Source organism: Rana temporaria, chromosome 2 (genome assembly GCF_905171775.1).
Source record: "Rana temporaria chromosome 2, aRanTem1.1, whole genome shotgun sequence".
NCBI lineage: Eukaryota > Metazoa > Chordata > Amphibia > Anura > Ranidae > Rana > Rana temporaria.
Genome location: NC_053490.1, coordinates 423,898,828 through 423,917,516, shown reverse-complemented (window position 1 = coordinate 423,917,516; position 18,689 = coordinate 423,898,828). Strand labels below are relative to the sequence as shown.

The window sequence follows — 18,689 nt, the reverse complement described above, 5'->3', positions numbered from 1 at the left end:
GGAAAGCATGACCTGTTGGTGTGCCTTGAAGACTGGAATTGAGAAACACTGACCTAACCCTAAGGGTAGTAACGTGTACGGTCACTGAGTTTTTTTTTTTAATTTTTTTATTCTGCTGTTAATTTGGTTTAACAGTATAATTGTGGTGGACGTTTCTTTTTTTTTTTTTTTTTTTTTTTTTCTGTGGTGGTACTGCTGGCCCACTTATAGTTGCAGCAGTGCAGGGAAGCCACAGGGGTGAAAGATCTTGGCAGCAGTGATGTAAGGGTAGAGGCCATTTTCTGGCTGCTGCGGCATTGCCAAAGTAGACCTTTTCCTAGCTGCAGCTGTGCTGCTGACGCAAAAAATTAATTCCTAGCTGCAGCGGTGCTGGCAGGGATTCCCTTTGCTAGGTGCAGCGGTGCTGGAGCTGTAATAGACAACTTAACAGAACAATATAGTGTTTTCTGCTTTCTGTCTGTATAAAGACCTACTGGTGCACTTTGCATCAAAAAGGCCTTACAATTGCCCTTTTTGTAGGTTTCTAAACGTGCAACATTTGTGTGAGGTTTCCACACCCTCTACTTTGTGTGTGTGTGTGTGTGTGTGTGTGTGTGTGTGTTTTTGTTTTTGTTTGTGTCTCTGCAGGAAAAACAGTGGTTCTAAAGTTAACCCTTAGGGCCCTTTCACACCAGCAGTTTTTTTCATCCATCTGTTTACAGGTGAAAAAGGGACATGCGTGTATCCCTATGGGATAGCGGGTGTCAGCGGATGAGCGGCTCGACAAATCCCGGTCGCCCGGTCTTCCTTGTGTGAGCTGGCGCCATCTGGTGGTGGCCGTTGGTATTACAAGTTAAGCATTACAAGTTAAACAGCAATTATAATGTAATTTTTCACTATTTTCACTGCCATCTTCTTCCCTCTAATTAGAACCCCCAAACATTATATATATTTTTTATCCTAACACCCTAGAGAATAAAATGGCGATCGTTGCAATACTTTCTGTCATGCCGTATTTGCGCAGCGGTCTTGCAAGCGCACTTTTTTGGGAAAAAATTACACTTTTTTTTAATTAAAAAATAAGACAACAGTAAAGTTATCCCCAATTTTTTCAATATTATGAAAGATAATGTTACGCCGAGTAAATTCATACCCAACATGTCATGCTTCAAAATTGCGTCTGCTCGTGAAATGCCGACAAACTTTTACCCTTTAAAATCTTCATAGGCGACGTTTAAAAAAATCTACAGGTTGCATGTTTTGAGTTACAGAGGAGGCCTAGGGCTAGAATTATTGCTCTCGCTCTACCAATCGCGGCGATACCTCACGTGTGGTTTGAACACCGTTTACATATGCGGGCGCTGCTCACGTATGTGTTCGCTTCTGCGCGCAAGCTCGTCTGGACGGGGTGCGTTTTTTGGCTCCTAACTTTTTTAGCTGGCTCCTAGATTCCAAGCAAATTTGTCAAACCCTGGTTCAGGAGCAGTTGGGTGTTTTTTTTTTTTTTTTTTCCCCAGCTTCCCTTGAATATTCCTTTTTATAAGTACATGTACACAGGGTTGTTTCTAGGCAGTTACATTTTTTGAAGCATTTTTTGGAAAGCAAAAAAATGCATTCATGACAAATGTTTAGAGGCATTTGAAACTCCAAATACCCGTAACGGCTTGTAAACGTCAGGTCAGACTTGGAGTACAGTATGTGATGAACTGTCGGCAGACAGCTCAGATCTATCTCTCTACTGCAGTACACTATACAAGCAGCGGCTGCAGATAAAATCATTCTACTTCCTCACACGCTTTTTAGAAGAGGTGGGGGGTGATCTGGCCAGGATAGAGGAATTCTAGAGCATGCAGCTCCAGCCAAACTATGTGCTATGTATGTCACGGACACAGCAAAGAATAGGCAGCAGGTAGCCCCTTTTGTTTGTTGGGCTCAAGATCGGCTCCCTTTTCTCTGGTTAGAATAGTGCACCAATTTTAATCCCTCCACCCACCCCCATTTATTTGAATTTTTTTTTAATGTTTGGGCCTGGAAAAAAAAGCTTCTAAAACGTTTCAAAAGTTTGTCGATTGAATAAAAAATGGTTTGTTTTAAAATTTAGGCTAACGGGTAAAGCTTGGGTCCCTTTCACACTGGGGCGGTGTCGGCGGTAAAGTGCCGATATTTTTAGCGGCGCTTTATCGTCAATTTCACTGCGCTATTTGGCCATTAGCGGGGCACCCTTACCCCCTCTAGCGGCCAATAAAGGGTTAAAGCTGTCAGTGTGAGGCGAGGAGAGCAGATGACGCGGCTCTTTAGAGATTGGGGTCGCTCCGTGTCCTGGCAACACGGCCATCATATGACGTCATCCCAAAATGAGAGCCACACCGCTCAGCCATCATTTGGCAGTGGGCGGGTGGCAACTAGTCTTCTCTGGTGGATGAAGCTTACTCTATTCCTTTACCCAGCATATGGATGACCATCTGGACTAACTCTTGGGATCATCTTCCATGTGGATTGGTTCCTGTAACAGGAGTCACTTTTGGGCACAGGTTGAGCCAGGAAATAAAGAGACATATATTGGATTGTTTTAACATGGACAGTAATCTACCATATATTCTTTAAATGTCTGTAAAGGATATTGTGACCCTACCGGTCAATACTGACTCTTTTCAATGATCAGCCCTGGCTAGTGACGCCTTAAATGAGCCTGGCTCTTGAAAGGCCTTCCATTGTGTGAGGCTGTTGAGATGCTAATTAAGACTGCTTCTGTGGATTGAAACTGAGAGTCAGCCTGGCTCCTAGACCCTCTCATGTATACTGTTTATGTGTGGAATGTACTTGTCGGAGACGCAACGTCTGGGGGATAATTAACTCTGAATATCATTATGTAAAAGAATGTGGTTGAAGCCCCCCATGGTGTGATGAGGGGGGTGGACAGTTTGATTGTTCCTGTGATTTCTGTGACCTGTTGTACTGCATATAAGCAAGCTAAGAAACCATTAAAAGTTAGTTTATATTTTGACGCAGTAACAGAGTTTGTCAGTCTCGTTATTGAGGGAATTCTTATGGATTGGTTCGGGCCTGCTGAATGGTCGGAAGCTGTCGTGGGTTGATGGAAGGTCGTAAACGGTAGTGACCGTTACAATTGGTGGCTAGCAGCGGGATAATTCCATCGCTTAAAGGACAGCTACAAGGACTACTGGAGAACCGTGGCAGACCAGCCAGCAACCATAAGATGGACGTGATCACAGAACTTGTCCAAATGGATGGAGCGGAAAGACCCAACTTAACGGAAAGGCCCAGCGTAACAGACAGGACCCCGGAGGAGGCAAGTTCTGATCGGGCTGTCAAACTACGACTGGCACACTATGGTCCTAACCCTCCACCGGAGATCTTAGACCGAGTTATAGCTGCTGTGGACGCAAATTGGCTACGGCAAAGACGTTCTGCAGCAGCAGAAGTCACAGCAGCACCAACTGAAAGGAGAAAGATACATTTTGCTGCTTTTAAGAACTTCATTGAAACTGAAGGGGAGATTGATGGGTACCTTGCTGATTTTGAACGGCAATGTGCCCTACACCGGGTGCCCACAGAGGAATGGGTTGCCATTTTGTCTGGGAAATTGTCCGGCCGGGCCAGTGAAGCGTTCACGGCCATCCCAGACAAGGATACTATGGACTGGTAAAAGAAGCACTTTTGGCCAGGTATGCCGTCACACCAGAGGCATACCGGAGGCGGTTCCGAGAGACGAGCAAGCAGACTGGAGACTCCTATACCGAGTGGGCATGCCGCCTACACCGCACAGCATCCCACTGGGTCGATGGATGCCAAGCAGAATCCGGGGAAGAGGTGCTGCAGGTGTTCCTGCTGGAGCACTTCTTTGACAAACTGTCCCGGGAAGTCAGAGAGTGGGTCCGGGACAGAAACCCTTTCTCCTTGTCTGAAGCAGCTCGCCTGGCAGACGAATACAGACGCCCGCAAACTGGACAACTCTGTGGTCAAGACAACAGCTCGGGTGGATTATCGATCAGCGGCACCCCCGCCGGCTATTGCCTACAAACCCCAGTCGGACCATCCTACAGCACCACCTCCAGCGGCCACTTATCCTCAGCAGCCCAGATTCAACTCCCAGGACTACTCACAGCCCATTAGGTGTTTTGGGTGTAAACGGCTAGGACACAGAAAGCTAGACTGTCCATTGAATCCACCCAGGCAGAACATTGGGGCGTTCTGCATGAGGCAGATCCGATACAAGCAGCTAACCAGGACAACAGGCAGCAACACAGGCAGACTGTCTGGGTCAATGGAAAGGTAGCCAAGGGAGACTACGCGATACTGGGGCCACGATGACACTGCTACAGAAGAAACTCATCCCAGAGAGCCAGCACACTGGAGACACCGTAGCCGTAAGAGTAGCGGGAGGCACAGTCTTCCGGCTACCTGTTGCCTGGGTTCACCTGGATTGGGGGGTTGGTTCGGGACATGTGAATGTGGGGGTGATGAAGGATTTGCCAGCAGATGTACTACTGGGGAATGATTTGGCCCCCCTTGTTTCTGCGTACGCCCCGATGTGCCCCGCTGAAGCCCACACAGTGACTACCTGTGCCACGACCCGCGTTGCTGGAACCAACTCGCTTGCTGCTGAGACCCGGGTAAGACTACCTTCCCCGACATGTACCGTAGATCCGGCACACTATCAGTCTAAAATGTGAATGTGACAAGTTGGCCAGTGAGAAATCGGAGATGCAACGACACTACATGTATTATGAGATGTCCCGTGGCTTGAACATTGAAATGCACAAACAGGCTGAAATTGCCAAAAGGTTAAATGGGATTTGCGCGCAGGTTGTGCCCTATCTCGCCCAAGAGCATCAACAGGTTTTGGGAGCCATTGAGAGAGCAAAGCAAGTGACTGTTCCAGAACTGAATTCCATTATTCACCTTCACCATCAGCTACCGACCTGGTAAGCCAGATGGCAATGCTGATGGTTTATCCCGGCAAACAGACGTCATCCCGGCCTCCTAATTCCGGACATCCCCAAGTTGACTCGAAAAGGATCAAACCGGGTCTGCCGGAGTGTTCCACAAGGAGGGAGCCATGTACAAGGAGTCACTTTTGGGCACAGGTTGAGCCAGGAAATAGACATATATTGGATTGTTTTAACATGGACAGTAATCTACCATATATTCTTTAAATGTCTGTAAAGGATATTGTGACCCTACCGGTCAATACTGACTCTTTTCAATGATTAGCCCTGGCTAGTGACGCGTTAAATGAGCCTGGCTCTTGAAAGGCCTTCCATTGTGTGAGGTTGTTGAGATGCTAACTAAGACTGCTTCTGTGGATTGAAACTGAGAGTCAGCCTGGCTCCTAGACCCTCTCATTATGTATACTGTTTGTGTGAAATGTACTTGTCGGAGACGCAACGTCTGGGGATAATTAACTCTGAATATCATTATGTAAAAGAATGTGATTGAAGCCCCCCATGGTGTGATGAGGGGGGTGGACAGTTTGATTGTTCCTGTGATTTCTGTGACCTGTTATACTGCATATAATCAAGCTAAGAAACCATTAAAAGTTAGTTCATATTTTGACGCAGTAACAGAGCTTGTCAGTCTCGTTTATTGAGGGAATTCTCATGGAATGGTTCGGGCCTGCTGAATGGTTGGAGAGTCGGAAGCTGTCGTGGGTTGATGGAAGGTCGTAAACGGAGGTGACCGTTACAGTTCCACACAGCTTTTTACACTTATCACATTCAGTGTAATTTTTTCCTTTTTTCCCATTCATTTTTCAGACTGTGTTCACTCTTGGTTTCGAGTCACATATTGGTTATATTACACATTTGTGACACCACATTATTTAATATTCATCACGGTTAATATATTGATTTGTTCATTATTAGAATCTAATTTAAATTATATGAGCGCTGTATCCCTTATTACACAATTTTAAAAAAGGCACCAGAGCCATACACCTGCATTGACTTTTGGAGAATGTCATATTCAGTTCTTTAGAAATATACCCCAAAGTGTAGCCATCGCTACTAAATGGTCACCCAGAAAGTGCTGTGATATTTAATAAAAAAAAAAAAATGCACAATAAAGCTCTTTTTGAGAGAAGAGACTTGGATAAAGTATCGTTTTAAGTATTGAAGATTTGTCATCTGCAACTGTATATCCAAGCAGCGCAACTTCCTAAAATTGTTTATATGTCATTAACACCAGTAATGTGCACCTACAGTCTCTTAATGTATTGCTATGGTAAATCTCTTACCTCCTGCTGCCATGGGGAAACGTCCAGGAAACAGATTTATTTCCCACTATTCTTTCTTCCCGAGGGCTACCATGGCAACAGATGATCCTTTACCCTCTTCTGTATCAATATGCATCTTGGTTATAATACAGGCTCTTGCATCATTTTGGGTATGTAATCTGTTTAATAGCTGAGCATGTAAGGTGTTGGGGCGTAATGCAGGAGATGCAGCTGATCTAATGCTCCTGTAGATATTAAAAGTTCTCCACAGAATGTTCTATCATGGATGTTTGCATAAAAGAAAACTGGTGAGTACATCTGTTGGCTTCAAAATCTTCTGTGCTAAATGCTTTCTCAAAGGCATCATTGCCGAATATGGCTTTCATGACCTTTTCCATTCTTGAATTGTATGTGTAAGTGATCCTTTGAGTCATGTTTGCAAAGGTTTAATACAATTGTATTCTGCTTACTGGCTAGTTGTTTCTGTTCTGTATTTTGTAACCTTCTGATTTTTAGTTTAAAGAATGTTACGCCAACATTTTATGTGCCTGCTGTGTTGCTTCCTTTGTGTGATACCTGGTGTTTGTCAGTCCCTCTGCTTTCCTATTAAAAACTGACCACACTAAACAGGAGAACAGAGTGATCAGTTCTCTAGCTGTGCTGGGAACTCTGCATGCTCTTCGGCGTGTGCCGGGAACCCTGTTTTACAAGGTGATTGTATCCTTGCGCTTTAAGTTCAAATTGTGCTCATGATCAAGTAATGCATGTTACCCCAAATATATATTATCTGTGTTTTTGTTGCTCATATAGTTTTTTTTTTTCTAAACGTGTATAGCCATTTTATATACCAAGTTTGTTTCCCATGGTTCCTTTTTTCAAACTGATCATGCCAAGCATGGAAGCAGGTTTGTGCTGGTGAGGTCAGTTTGCAAACCTGGAATCACTGCTGGAGTTGCGTTAACATGGAAAACACCACCTGTCTGTATTGATGATTATCAGGGAATGCACCTCCCTGTCTGTGACATCATCCTACCAGGACCCAATAGACTGTTCTGCAGTCTTGTGACTATTGAACAAAACTTTTTATGAAAGGGTACACGCTTTCATTTGTGGCTGTTCTGTTCTACAAGGTGCTTTGGTTGTATTGAGATAATGTTAATATTCCCATCATACGCTTTCCTGGTTCAGGCTCAGTATTAGTGGGTGATGTAGCAATATCACCCACTAGTGTCATTCAAATGAATGGCATCTCAAATGCCAGTACCGCAATTTGTCATTCACACATCAGCACTTTCAAATAGCTGGAAACTGGAACCATCACAGATCAACGTTCATATTTGCCAGCTCACCACGGATCATCAGTATCGTCTAAAAAGCTTCTGTATTAAAAAATGATCACATCGCAAAAAGAAGAAAGTTGCAACATTTGGAAGCCGCGCAGGACAAGGAATGTCGCTCTTGATGAAGGGACGCTGTGCAGCTCTGAAACATTTAACTTTTTTTTTTGTGATGTGATTGTTCTTCATTGATTCGTGGTGTGCAGGCAAATATGAATGTTGGTTGTCTTGAGTCCACGTACTTTCACACTGTATTAATCCCAAAACCAAAAATGTAATATAGTGCAGCTTAACAGTTGTTGGATGTGGTGGCTCCGCTTTTAGTCCCCCCCCCCCCCTTGTTTTCACCTGGTGATCTGACCCTTCCAGTTCCTGTATTAGGGGGCCTTTATTTTGGGTGAAGGAGCAACAAGCACCTTTTGGACAGCAGCATTGATCATAGGGGGAGGGTAGTGTTGGATTAGCAGATTTGGATACACAAACAAATTAAAGCCAAGTTCCAAAAATGCTTATTGCATGTAATCCATAAGTGTTAAATGGTTTGCCTTAGCCCTCTAACTGCTACATCTGCAGGACTGCTTGTCTTTGTTGGAAAACAGACTAGACAGGAGCACCAGGTGAAAATAAGACTAAAAATAATTATTGCTGTACATAAAGATGGCTTGGGTTATAAGATGATTGGCAAGAACCTGAAAAAAAAACCTGAAAAAATTATAAATCCTTTGGCAGATAACAGTTCACATATATGTAATTCAAGCAATCAACTTAATGTTATTTGGAGTTCCGCTGTATTGTAAATGCAGTAGGGGGATGAGCGCAATGTCAATTGACTAAATGGTCTTGCCACGCAATAGATGAGGCTATACTTCTTGTTATAACAAAGCAAAAGAAGGATTTTTTTTTAGAGGGTGATGCACAGCTGTATGAAAATTTTGAATCTTGCAGAATTTAGTGTCCTATAATTTCTGTGGCTTCTGCTTGAATATGTCTGAAGGATATGTGCCAGTGCAGGAGCATCTTCTGGTGGGATCTGGGATCCTCAGCTTTGCCAGTATTATGCTTGAAGGCCTGTGAAATCGCCCTCCTCTGGGCGCTATGGAATAAGAAGGCACCATTTTACCTTTTTTATTTTTACCTTTTATGTAGGCCAACCAATATGTGTGAATAAGTCTCTTAAAGGATAAGTTCACTTTTACAAAAAAAAAATAATGCACATTTTATTTTTTTGGAGGCAACAAAAAAGTTTTATTTTTTTGTAAGGGATTACTAAAGCATTGCACCCACGATTGGGAAACCTAATATGGGAAGGCAGTTGCACGCTGCATAATCTAATTCAAGCATGGTTAGTGCTGATACTGGTAAATAAAACTGCAGCTACAAATTCTGGGATATATAAATGAAAAGTCTCTTTTTATGGCAGATCAGAGGTCCTAATGTGCTGAGTGGGAAAAGTGGAAATGCTTATGAAACCGATGACGCTTATTCCCCCCCCCCCCCCCCTTAGTTCTTTTTGCTGCATTTAGTGTACCAGAGTCTTAGCCATGGGTTGTGTTGAGAATTGTATGCTTTCTATGGGGAAAAACCTTTGTACTGCATATGTCTTTTCCTGGCTTTCTCTCTTTTTAATACTTTGTCTTGGAACAAGTATATAACGAGTGAAAATCTGAGAAAAGGCAGCACAGTAGCTAAGTGGTTAGGGCTTTTGCCTGAGAGCACTGAGGTCGTTGGTTTGAATCCCAACCATGTGTCTGCATTAGTTTCCTCCGGGTACTCCGTTTTCCTCCCACCCTCTAAAGACCTGCTGGTAGGTTAAATAGCTCCTGTCTAAATTTGGCCCCAGTGTGTATATGTATGAATGTGAGTTAGGGACCTTAGATTGTAAGCTCCCAGAGAGCAGGGACTGATGTGAATGTATAATAAAAAAAAATGTAAAGCACTGTGTAAATTGATGGCACTGAAGTACCTGTAATAAATCAAATAAGTCCTAATTTACATATCTGGGTGAGTGGACTCAGTAGGTGTTGGGCTGTATTCACACTACATCGTTTTGAATCACCACTAATCTGCCACTAATCTGCCAGCGATTTGACAGCGCTGATGTGTGAATGACAAATCGCGGGACTCGCATTTGAGATGCCATTCACTTGAATGACACCTCAAATCGCGGTGCGGCTCTGCAGTGATAATTTGGGCTGAAATCACGGGAAGCATGTCGCCCAGAAAAAGTTCAGGAGCTACTTTGGGGCGACATGCTTCCCGTGGTGCGGATTGCCGCGTGAATATAGCGGCAGACCTGCACTGCGATTTGAGGTGTCATTCAAATGAATGGCATCTCAAATGCCAGTACCGCAATTTGTCATTCACACATCAGCACTTTCAAATCGCGGGCAGATTTGTGGCAAATCTGCCCGCAGTTCAAAACGCAGTAGTGTGAATGCAGCCTTAAAGCCAAAGATTCAATGTGCCAGCTACCATTTTCAAAAGGAAATAGCAGGGATAGCATTCCACAAATATTAAGGCAAGTTTTTTTTAAAGCAGAACTCCATGAAAAAGTTTCCTCCCATGCAGGGCTGTGGAGTTGGTAGATAAATGTTCCGACTCCTCAGTTTTTTTTTTGTACTTCCGACTCTGACTCCTCTGTATTAAAGTGGAGTTCCACCCATTTTTTTATGTTTGTCTGTGCTGCATGCCCTAATCTCATAGTGTTAAGAATGGACAATTTTTATTTATTTTGTTGCTTGTAAATACCTTTATTTTGTAGTCCTTCATTACTTCCTCCTCCTTATTAGCCTAGGCTATTAAGTCACAAGGCTATTCACAAGGGTTTCTGGGATAGGCATCATATATCCCAGTAGTCCTTGCAAATAGCCTATTTGCATAGAGCAGGGGCGGCAACTTCCTGTGACACTCCCGTTGCTATGGAAACCTGACTGAAACCTATTACATTGCTTGTGCAGCACTGAGCATGTGCAAAAGCTGCAAGGCTGAAATCCAGGAAGTCATACAGTCTGGCTTCATGATGCCCACAGTCTATTTCTAGATTATAAACTAAATGCTCTAACAACCTAATAAAACGGACCTTAGTTTACAGACTAACTTTACTAGACTACATTAAGCTTGTGTATTACAGGGGTATTTATATTTAAAAAGTGAAATTGTGGGTGGAACTCCCCTTTAATATGCAAATGTATTTTATACATTCCTTGAAGGAAAGAAAGGCAACATACATGTCATTACCACAGGAGTTTTTATAGCCTTAGCTAAATGACAGCAGTTTTTCCAATGGTTTACAGCTTCAGTCTTGAACTATTGACCCTCCATTCTCTTCACTTATGTCTCTAGTCCTGCAAAAAACATATTTACTTAATCCATTATCAGTGAGAGGCTAGGTTACCCATGGGCGCTGTGTTCCCTGTAACAGCAGAACACAACACTATGGAAAGTATAAGTATTGCCGCTCCTAATTGTGCGTTGCGTGCCATATAGTGAAGCACATGAAAAGCATGCTTCTTCACGGTCACTTAACGTGTTCGTTTTGCGGTTACGTGAGGCACTGCATGCATTGGTCTTTATTCTTACAGTAGAGAAGGCATAATTATAACTTTTTATGAATTGGGACATTTAAACTTGCTTTTTTAATTCCAATCTAAATTTATTAGGAGTTGGAGCATTGTTTGCCGACTCCAGGTACCCAAAATCTCCTCCGACTCCACAGCACTGCTCCCATGCAGTGGGGCTATGCCGTTAACTTCTCATTTTGTCTAGGGGTGCACCCAAAGGCTATACTTGCCCAATCACAAACGGCACTCCCCCCCCACATCCAACAGTGTACTGTTTCTGCCACCCTACCTTCCATGGGTGTGATGACAGGAGCGACAGGGAACCAACGGTCTTGCACTCTGAGGATTGGCGGATTAAGTAAGTATATTTCCGCTCTTCTCACCCCTAGACAATAAGCAGTTAAAGCAGGGGTCCTCAAACTACGGCCCGCGGGCCGTATCCGGCCCGCCAGTGTGATTTACCCGGCCCGTGGACTGAAACTAGTGACAGGGCAGTGGCGATGAAACTGACAGGCTCTGAGGAGAGACACAGGCAGAGCCGCAGCTGCGGGGGAATTCCACCCCTCCCTCTCTTTGAGCAGAGAATTCACCTGACAATGCCTGCTCCTATTGGCTACATTCAGAGCCAATAGCTGGGAAACTAGAGCATTATGGGAATTGTAGTCCTGGATACCAGCAGGCCCCATGATGATTCCCTGAGAGGAGTTCAGCCCCCAACATGCCGAGCGGAAGGGGGAATAGGAAGAGAGGAGAAGGAATGCCATGAGGCATTGAGGGAGCCAGTGATTCTTTTATTACCCTCCAAGGTAAGAACTTACCTCCCATCTACCTGGCTGCTCCAACCCTGTTCTACCCTCCACCTGGCTGCATCCACCCTGTCCTCCACTCCACCTGGCTGCTCCAACTCTGTTCTACCCTCCACCTGGCTGCTCCAACCCTGTTCTACCCTTCACCTGACTGCATCCACCCTGTCCTCCACTCCACCTGGCTGCTCCAACTCTGTTCTACCCTCCACCTGGCTGCTCCAACCCTGTTCTACCCTCCACCTGACTGCATCCACCCTGTCCTCCACTCCACCTGGCTGCTCCAACTCTGTTCTACCCTCCACCTGGCTGCTCCAACCCTGATCTACCCTCCACCTGACTGCATCCACCCTGTCCTCCACTCCACCTGGCTGCTCCAACTCTGTTCTACCCTCCACCTGGCTGCTCCAACTCTGTTCTACCCTCCACCTGGCTGCTCCAACTCTGTTCTACCCTCCACCTGGCTGCTCCAACCCTGTTCTACCCTCCACCTGGCTGCTCCAACCCTGTTCTACCCTCCACCTGGCTGCTCCAACTCTGTTCTACCCTCCACCTGACTGCATCCACCCTGTCCTCCACTCCACCTGGCTGCAGCCACCCTGTCCTCCCCTCCACCTGGCTGCATCCACCCTGTCCTCCCCTCCACCTGGCTGCATCCACCCTGTCCTCCCCTCCACCTGGCTGCATCCACCCTGTCCTCCCCTCCACCTGGCTGCAGCCACCCTGTCCTCCCCTCCACCTGGCTGCATCCACCCTGTCCTCCCCTCCACCTGGCTGCAGCCACCCTGTCCTCCCCTCCACCTGGCTGCAGCCACCCTGTCCTCCCCTCCACCTGGCTGCAGCCACCCTGTCCTCCCCTCCACTTGGCTGCAGCCACCCTGTCCTCCCCTCCACCTGGCTGCATCCACCCTGTCCTCCCCTCCAACTGGCTGCAGCCACCCTGTCCTCCCCTCCACCTGGCTGCATCCACCCTGTCCTCCCCTCCACCTGGCTGCATCCACCCTGTCCTCCCCTCCACCTGGCTGCATCCACCCTGTCCTCCCCTCCAACTGGCTGCATCCAACCTGTCCTCCCCTTCATCTGGCTGCTCCCACCCCTTCCTCCCCTCCACCTGGCTGCTCCCACTCTGTCCTATCCTCTCCCCTCCCTTTGTGTTGGGGGTCTGTGTGATGGGGGGTCTGTTATTGGGGGCTTTGTAATGGAGAGAAGTTTGTGTTGGGGGGACCTAATACGGGGGAATTTTTGATGGGGGTGATCTGTAATGGAGAGGAATCGGTGATGCAGGGGCTGGGGTTCCGTAATGAAGGGAGTCTGTAAAATACTAATACGTTTATGTTGATTAAAATTGTTCTTTATTTTAAATATTGTATTGTTTTTTCCTGTTTTTTTTGTACTTCAAATAAGATGTGTGCATAGGTTCATATTTTTTTTAAACTATAGTCCGGCCCCCCAACAGTTTTAGGGACCGTGATCTGGCCCCCTGTTTAAAAAGTTTGAGGACCCCTGAGTTAAAGGATAAGTTCATCTTTACAAAAAATAAATGCACATCTTTTTGTTGGGAGCCTGGAAAGCATTGCACCCACCAGCCGCTCGTGGGTGCAATGCAGGGCTCTTGCAGACTGTGTGTAAGCTGTTTGGCCGTACGTTGTACTGGCCATACCTAGTAAATCAGTGGAAGCTTCTTGTCATTCTAGAACAGTGTTCCTGTACAATGCTCTGTTCCTCTCTTCCAGCTGTCTTCCTGTATTGTCACAGTGCCTTGTGTACTTCTCATTTGTGCAGTTATGTTCTGCCTTTGTCATTGTGAGAGCCTGTCCTGAGCAGTGATATGCAGCCATTGCATCTAGACAGGGAGTGGAGTGGCTGAAATAGGTCGGCAGTACTAGAATAAAAAACAAAAATAAATGAAAACTGTATATTCTAAAAGGGGGGGGGGGGGAAACAGTAGTTTATAATACACAGCACTTTAGCAAACGAAACTTCATTCACTTAGGGTTACTTCTACTTGAGACCTGAGATGCAGCCAGTTACTCATCAGTTACACTTGATTTTTTCCATGCAATGGGTCTTGACTGAGCCATAGCGAGGGTAGCAGGCTTGTGTTGGTACTAAGCTGCGTGAAGAAGAGTTCCCTGACCACATGACAATACTTTCTTCAAAGCACCTGGGTTGGATGGAAATCCAGCCTCTTGCCTTTTTTTCACTTGTGAGATTCACACCGCATTGCTGTGCAGATCACATGCAATTTTTGTGCATAGGCTGAATTTGCATCGCATTAGGATCAAAATGGTGCAGGACCCTGCGAACTGATCTGGGGGTATCATTAACTTTGTATTGACACCCGCAGCAGTTTGCATAGGGCATTAACTGTCTGCGTAAGACATGCGCTGTGGGAACCCACACAGGAATCGTGTGGGTTCCCGCATTGCATATGTGTGAACCCAGCCAGATACGTGTTAAAAAATCTTACAAATCGTGCAACCTATGACTGATTCTTGTACGTGACAGTAAGTTGTATATGATTCTGTTGCACAATTTTTTTAGTATTTGGTCACGAATGGGATTTTGTCTGCAAAGCGGTACTTAAACAAAAGAGGTCTTTATGTGTACTTTCCTTATTGCCAACGTGACAGTATTTTCTTCTATGAATTGGTTAAAACTAGGGGTGCAACGAATCGAACAACTCGCGGTTCGGATCAGAGTCACGGATCAGATAATTTTTTGGATTACCACCATATATAGTCCCCACTGTAATGTCCACATGTCCCCCCCACTGTAATGTTCACATCATCTCCCCCCACTGCAATGTCCACGTCTCCCCCGTCAACGCGCCGCTCTGGGGAGCTCACTTAGGCCGCCGCCGGGTGTACCAAGATGGCCACCGCTCCGGAGCTAGGCCGAAGCCGCGGCCTTTCCTAATGCGCGGTTCGTGTGGTGTGCCGATCCGAACGCGGCGACCCATTCGGATCAATGATGATCCGTTGGACCTTAGTTAAAATAGTGATAGTACAAGTGTCACAAATGAGAACAAGATGTATTGTCTCATGTGTTGGTATAAATGAAAATGTCACACAGATTTCATGAATTTGGCTTGAGGCTTCTGACTGCACCCACACCCCAGAAATGTCTCAATTGTCTTTTTTTCATCGCCCCATGTATGTTGTAATGAAACTCGATGGAGATTGGTCAACAATCGGTGATATACTAGTACTCCCTAAAGGAGAACTTTGGGATTGTTAAAAAACAAAAAACAAAACCAGCATAGGTCTGATATTGCAGCTGCACCCTGTTGACTCTAAGCTAGAGAACAGAGCGATCACATGACCACTGATCATTCGTTCAGTTCTCGTCGGCTCTGCTGCTCCAGCGCTCACTAGAGCGACAGGCAGGAGAGCAGGCAGAAGCAGCTAGCTCTAGCCACATGCTGAGAGGTGGAGCCAGCTGCCAATCGGGCATCCCTTAGATCACAACAATATGGTCCCTGCTGAGCCAGACAAATTTGAATCCATGCATGGACACCAGTACAACCGCTCTTGTTGGATTTTAGCCACTTGATCAGAGCTGCTGGCTATAGCCAACAGCTCTGATCAATTTATTCTGACGAAGGGGGAAGTTTCCCAGCTGTCAGAATACAATGGCTCAGCAGGGAGGATTCGCCCATCCACGTTAGATGTGTTGATGGGAGAATCTGAGAATTATATTTAAAAAAAAAAAAATAGCATTTTGAAGGGGGGATTAGGCTACTGTTATAAGTCCCATTTGACAATAAGATGTATATTAAAATTCTCAATTAACCCCTTGTGTGCCATAGTATAAGCTGCATATTTGTATTTAGATTATGCCCCACTTAGTTTTTGACAATGCTAAATATCTCCTGATTAAATTATTTAAAACATTTTTATTTGTATGATTGTTCTCTGTACCTTCACGTTGCTCGCAAAATGCTTGTTTTAACTTTGTGAATTTATGCTTAGTTATGCTAAATATTTCTCTTGTACCTTTTATAGAATGGACAGCAGTTTGTGGAAGAATCGATGTGTGAAGAAGACAGTGAGAGCAACGTGAGTTTTTTTTTTTTTTTTTTTTTTTTTTTCCTCCTACTGTAGACATTTTTTATTCGGGATTTTGTATCTGGCTTAATGTTATAAAGTCTGTTTTGTTGTATTTCAGCTTTGAGGACTTGGTGTATTGAAAGCCAAATCTTGATTTATGTACATACACCCCCAATTCCAAAAAAAAATTCTGTGTAAAATCTACATAAAAACAGAATTCACTGATTTTCAAATCTCCTAAACACCAATTTTATTCACATTTGAAAATATATCAAAGTTTTAACCACTTCTGCCCCGGAAGGATTTACGCCCTTAAAGGGGTTGTAAATCTTTATGGTTTTTCACCTTAATGCATTCTATGCATTAAGGTGAAAAACCTTCTGTGGTGCTGCAAGACCATGGCATAATGTGCTAGTATCCATCGCATAATAGTACATTATGAAATATCATAGAACGAAGCCCCCGCAGAAGCGGCACCCAGTCACTGATGAGGGGGCTGACACATTCCCGTGCCGTTTCTTCCGGGTTCACAGGCTCTGGCACTGAGTGGCCCGGAGCTGTGACAACGTCACTCTGTACCTTCACAATATGCTGGACATTCAGAGTGCATGCGCTGCTGACGTCAGCAGGTGCATGCAGGGTGAATATCTCCTAAACGGTGTATGTTTAGGAGAGATTAATTTTACCTACAGGTAAGCCTTATAGGTAAAAATCACAAAGCGGGGTTTACACTTGCTTTAAGCACCTGGACTCTTGAACTACAAAGCCATGCTGTTGTCGTAAGTACAGTACGCAGTTTAGCATTGTCCTGCTGAATAATGCAAGGCCTTCCCTGAAAGTGGTCATCTGGAAGGAGCATATGTTGCTTTAAAACCTGGATTTATCTTTCACGATTGGTACTTTTCCAGATGTGCAAGCTTCCCATTTTATACACACCAATGCACCCCCATACCATCAACGATATAGGCTTTTTAACTGAGCGATAACAAGCCTAGCATTTGCATGTGGGTAGAAGGCACACTGTCTATTAACCCTGCGGGCGGCCCGTAAAATTCTTGAGGCTGCTGATCTGTGAAGTGAGTGGTACGAACATTTAGGGCAGTGTGTATCCAGTGATGAATCCTTTGAACACAAAAAGGAAGTGTTCAGAGCAGTTGTCCATGGGCACATAGTGCCCTAAATGTTAGTACCACCTATGCTTTCCTCCTGCACTAAAACCCCAGGATCTCATTTACAAGGGATAAACATTGACTGTGCACAAGGCCTTAATCTTCCAGGGGACGTAGGCTAGGTTCACACCTGCCCACAATGTGCGTTCTAGTTGCACCTGCAACCACGCCCAGCCGAATCGCACTGCTCCTGGGGTTGCTCTGAATGGCACCCCACACATCTTCGCCCGCAGCGCGGTTTGCGTTTCACGTGGCATAGCAGCCCATTTAAGCAGCGTAGTTGGACCACCATAGCTTTGCACAGTAAACCTGGTTTTCCTCTAATCTGTTACCTGGAATATGTTTTGTTTTTTTTTCTTTGGTTTTCTCAACTAATATAAAGGGTAACCCTGCCCTGGTGCTTGCAGAATAAGCATGTGTCATCCGTGGGTCAGTATCTAAATCCATGGGGATCTTGGCTATGAGCTAAATTGTTTGGTTGCAAGCGGTCAAATAGAACCATGGTTAAGCACCTGTGCAGTTATTTTATTTACTGCAATTGAATAGGTTATGTTCCCACATGTATTGATATTGTAAGGTTTGCACTAGAGCTGCACGGTTTTGGCCAAAATGAGAATCACGATTTTTTTGCTTAGAATAAAGATCACGATTCTCACGGCGTAAAATCTTTTACATTTATACAATAAAAATAAAAATGGGCTAACTTTACTGACTAGTTTATTTTTTTTTATTCATTAAAGTAATTTTTTTCCCAAAAAATTGCATTTAAAGAGGAGTTCCACCCAAATTTGGAACTTCCTCTTAACCCACTCCTCTCCTCCTTACATGCCACATTTGGCATGTCATTTTTTTGGGGGGGAGTGGGGGCTTCAGCACGAGTGGGACTTCCTGTCCCACTTCCTCCTTCCGAGTAGACGATTAAGCCTAATCGCCTAGGCGATTAAGCTTAATCACCTACAGGAAGGGGCTGCTGTAGGCGATCGTCCAGGACACGTGACAGGTCCTCGGCGATCGCCTGTCCAATCAGACGGCGCCGGGCCGCTCGCGCAGTGACGCTCGCACATGCGCAGTGGGTGCCTGGCCGTGAAGCCGAAAGCTGTCACGGCCGGGTGCCCACACTAAGCATGAAGACGCCGCCCGGCCAGGGGGGGCGAGGAGCAAAGCCCCGTCCGGCGCCTCGCTGGAGCCGTGGAGCAGGTAAGTGTTGGTTTATTAAAAGCCAGCAGCTACACTTTTTGTAGCTGCTGACTTTTAATAAACTTACAAAATGGGTGGAAAACCCCTTTAAAAAGACTGCTGCGCAAATACAGTGCAACATAAAATATTGCAACAACCGCCATTTTATTCTCTAGGGTCTCTACTAAAAAAAATATATAATGTTTGGGGGTTCTAAGTAATTTTCTAGCAAAAAAAATGATTTTAACTTGAAAGAGTTGTCAGAAAAAGGTTTGGTGTTTAAGTGGTTAAACGTTCCCTAATTTACATACAGAAGTTTATTCCTTTGATGTGATACAATGTTTAGATTTAACTTTCCACTGATAAAGAATGTTTTCA

The 18,689-nt window shown here is 45.0% G+C and overlaps 1 protein-coding gene across 1 annotated transcript in view; it reads left to right on the top strand.

Moving 5' to 3' along the window:
- The window catches only part of RPS6KA3 (ribosomal protein S6 kinase A3), a 173,480-nt gene that overhangs the window by 17,401 nt on the left and 137,390 nt on the right, over positions 1-18,689 (top strand). The window contains exon 2 of the mRNA XM_040338242.1: positions 15,922-15,975. Coding sequence (XP_040194176.1) covers positions 15,922-15,975 — 54 coding nt within the window. The remainder of the gene's footprint in view (positions 1-15,921; positions 15,976-18,689) is intronic.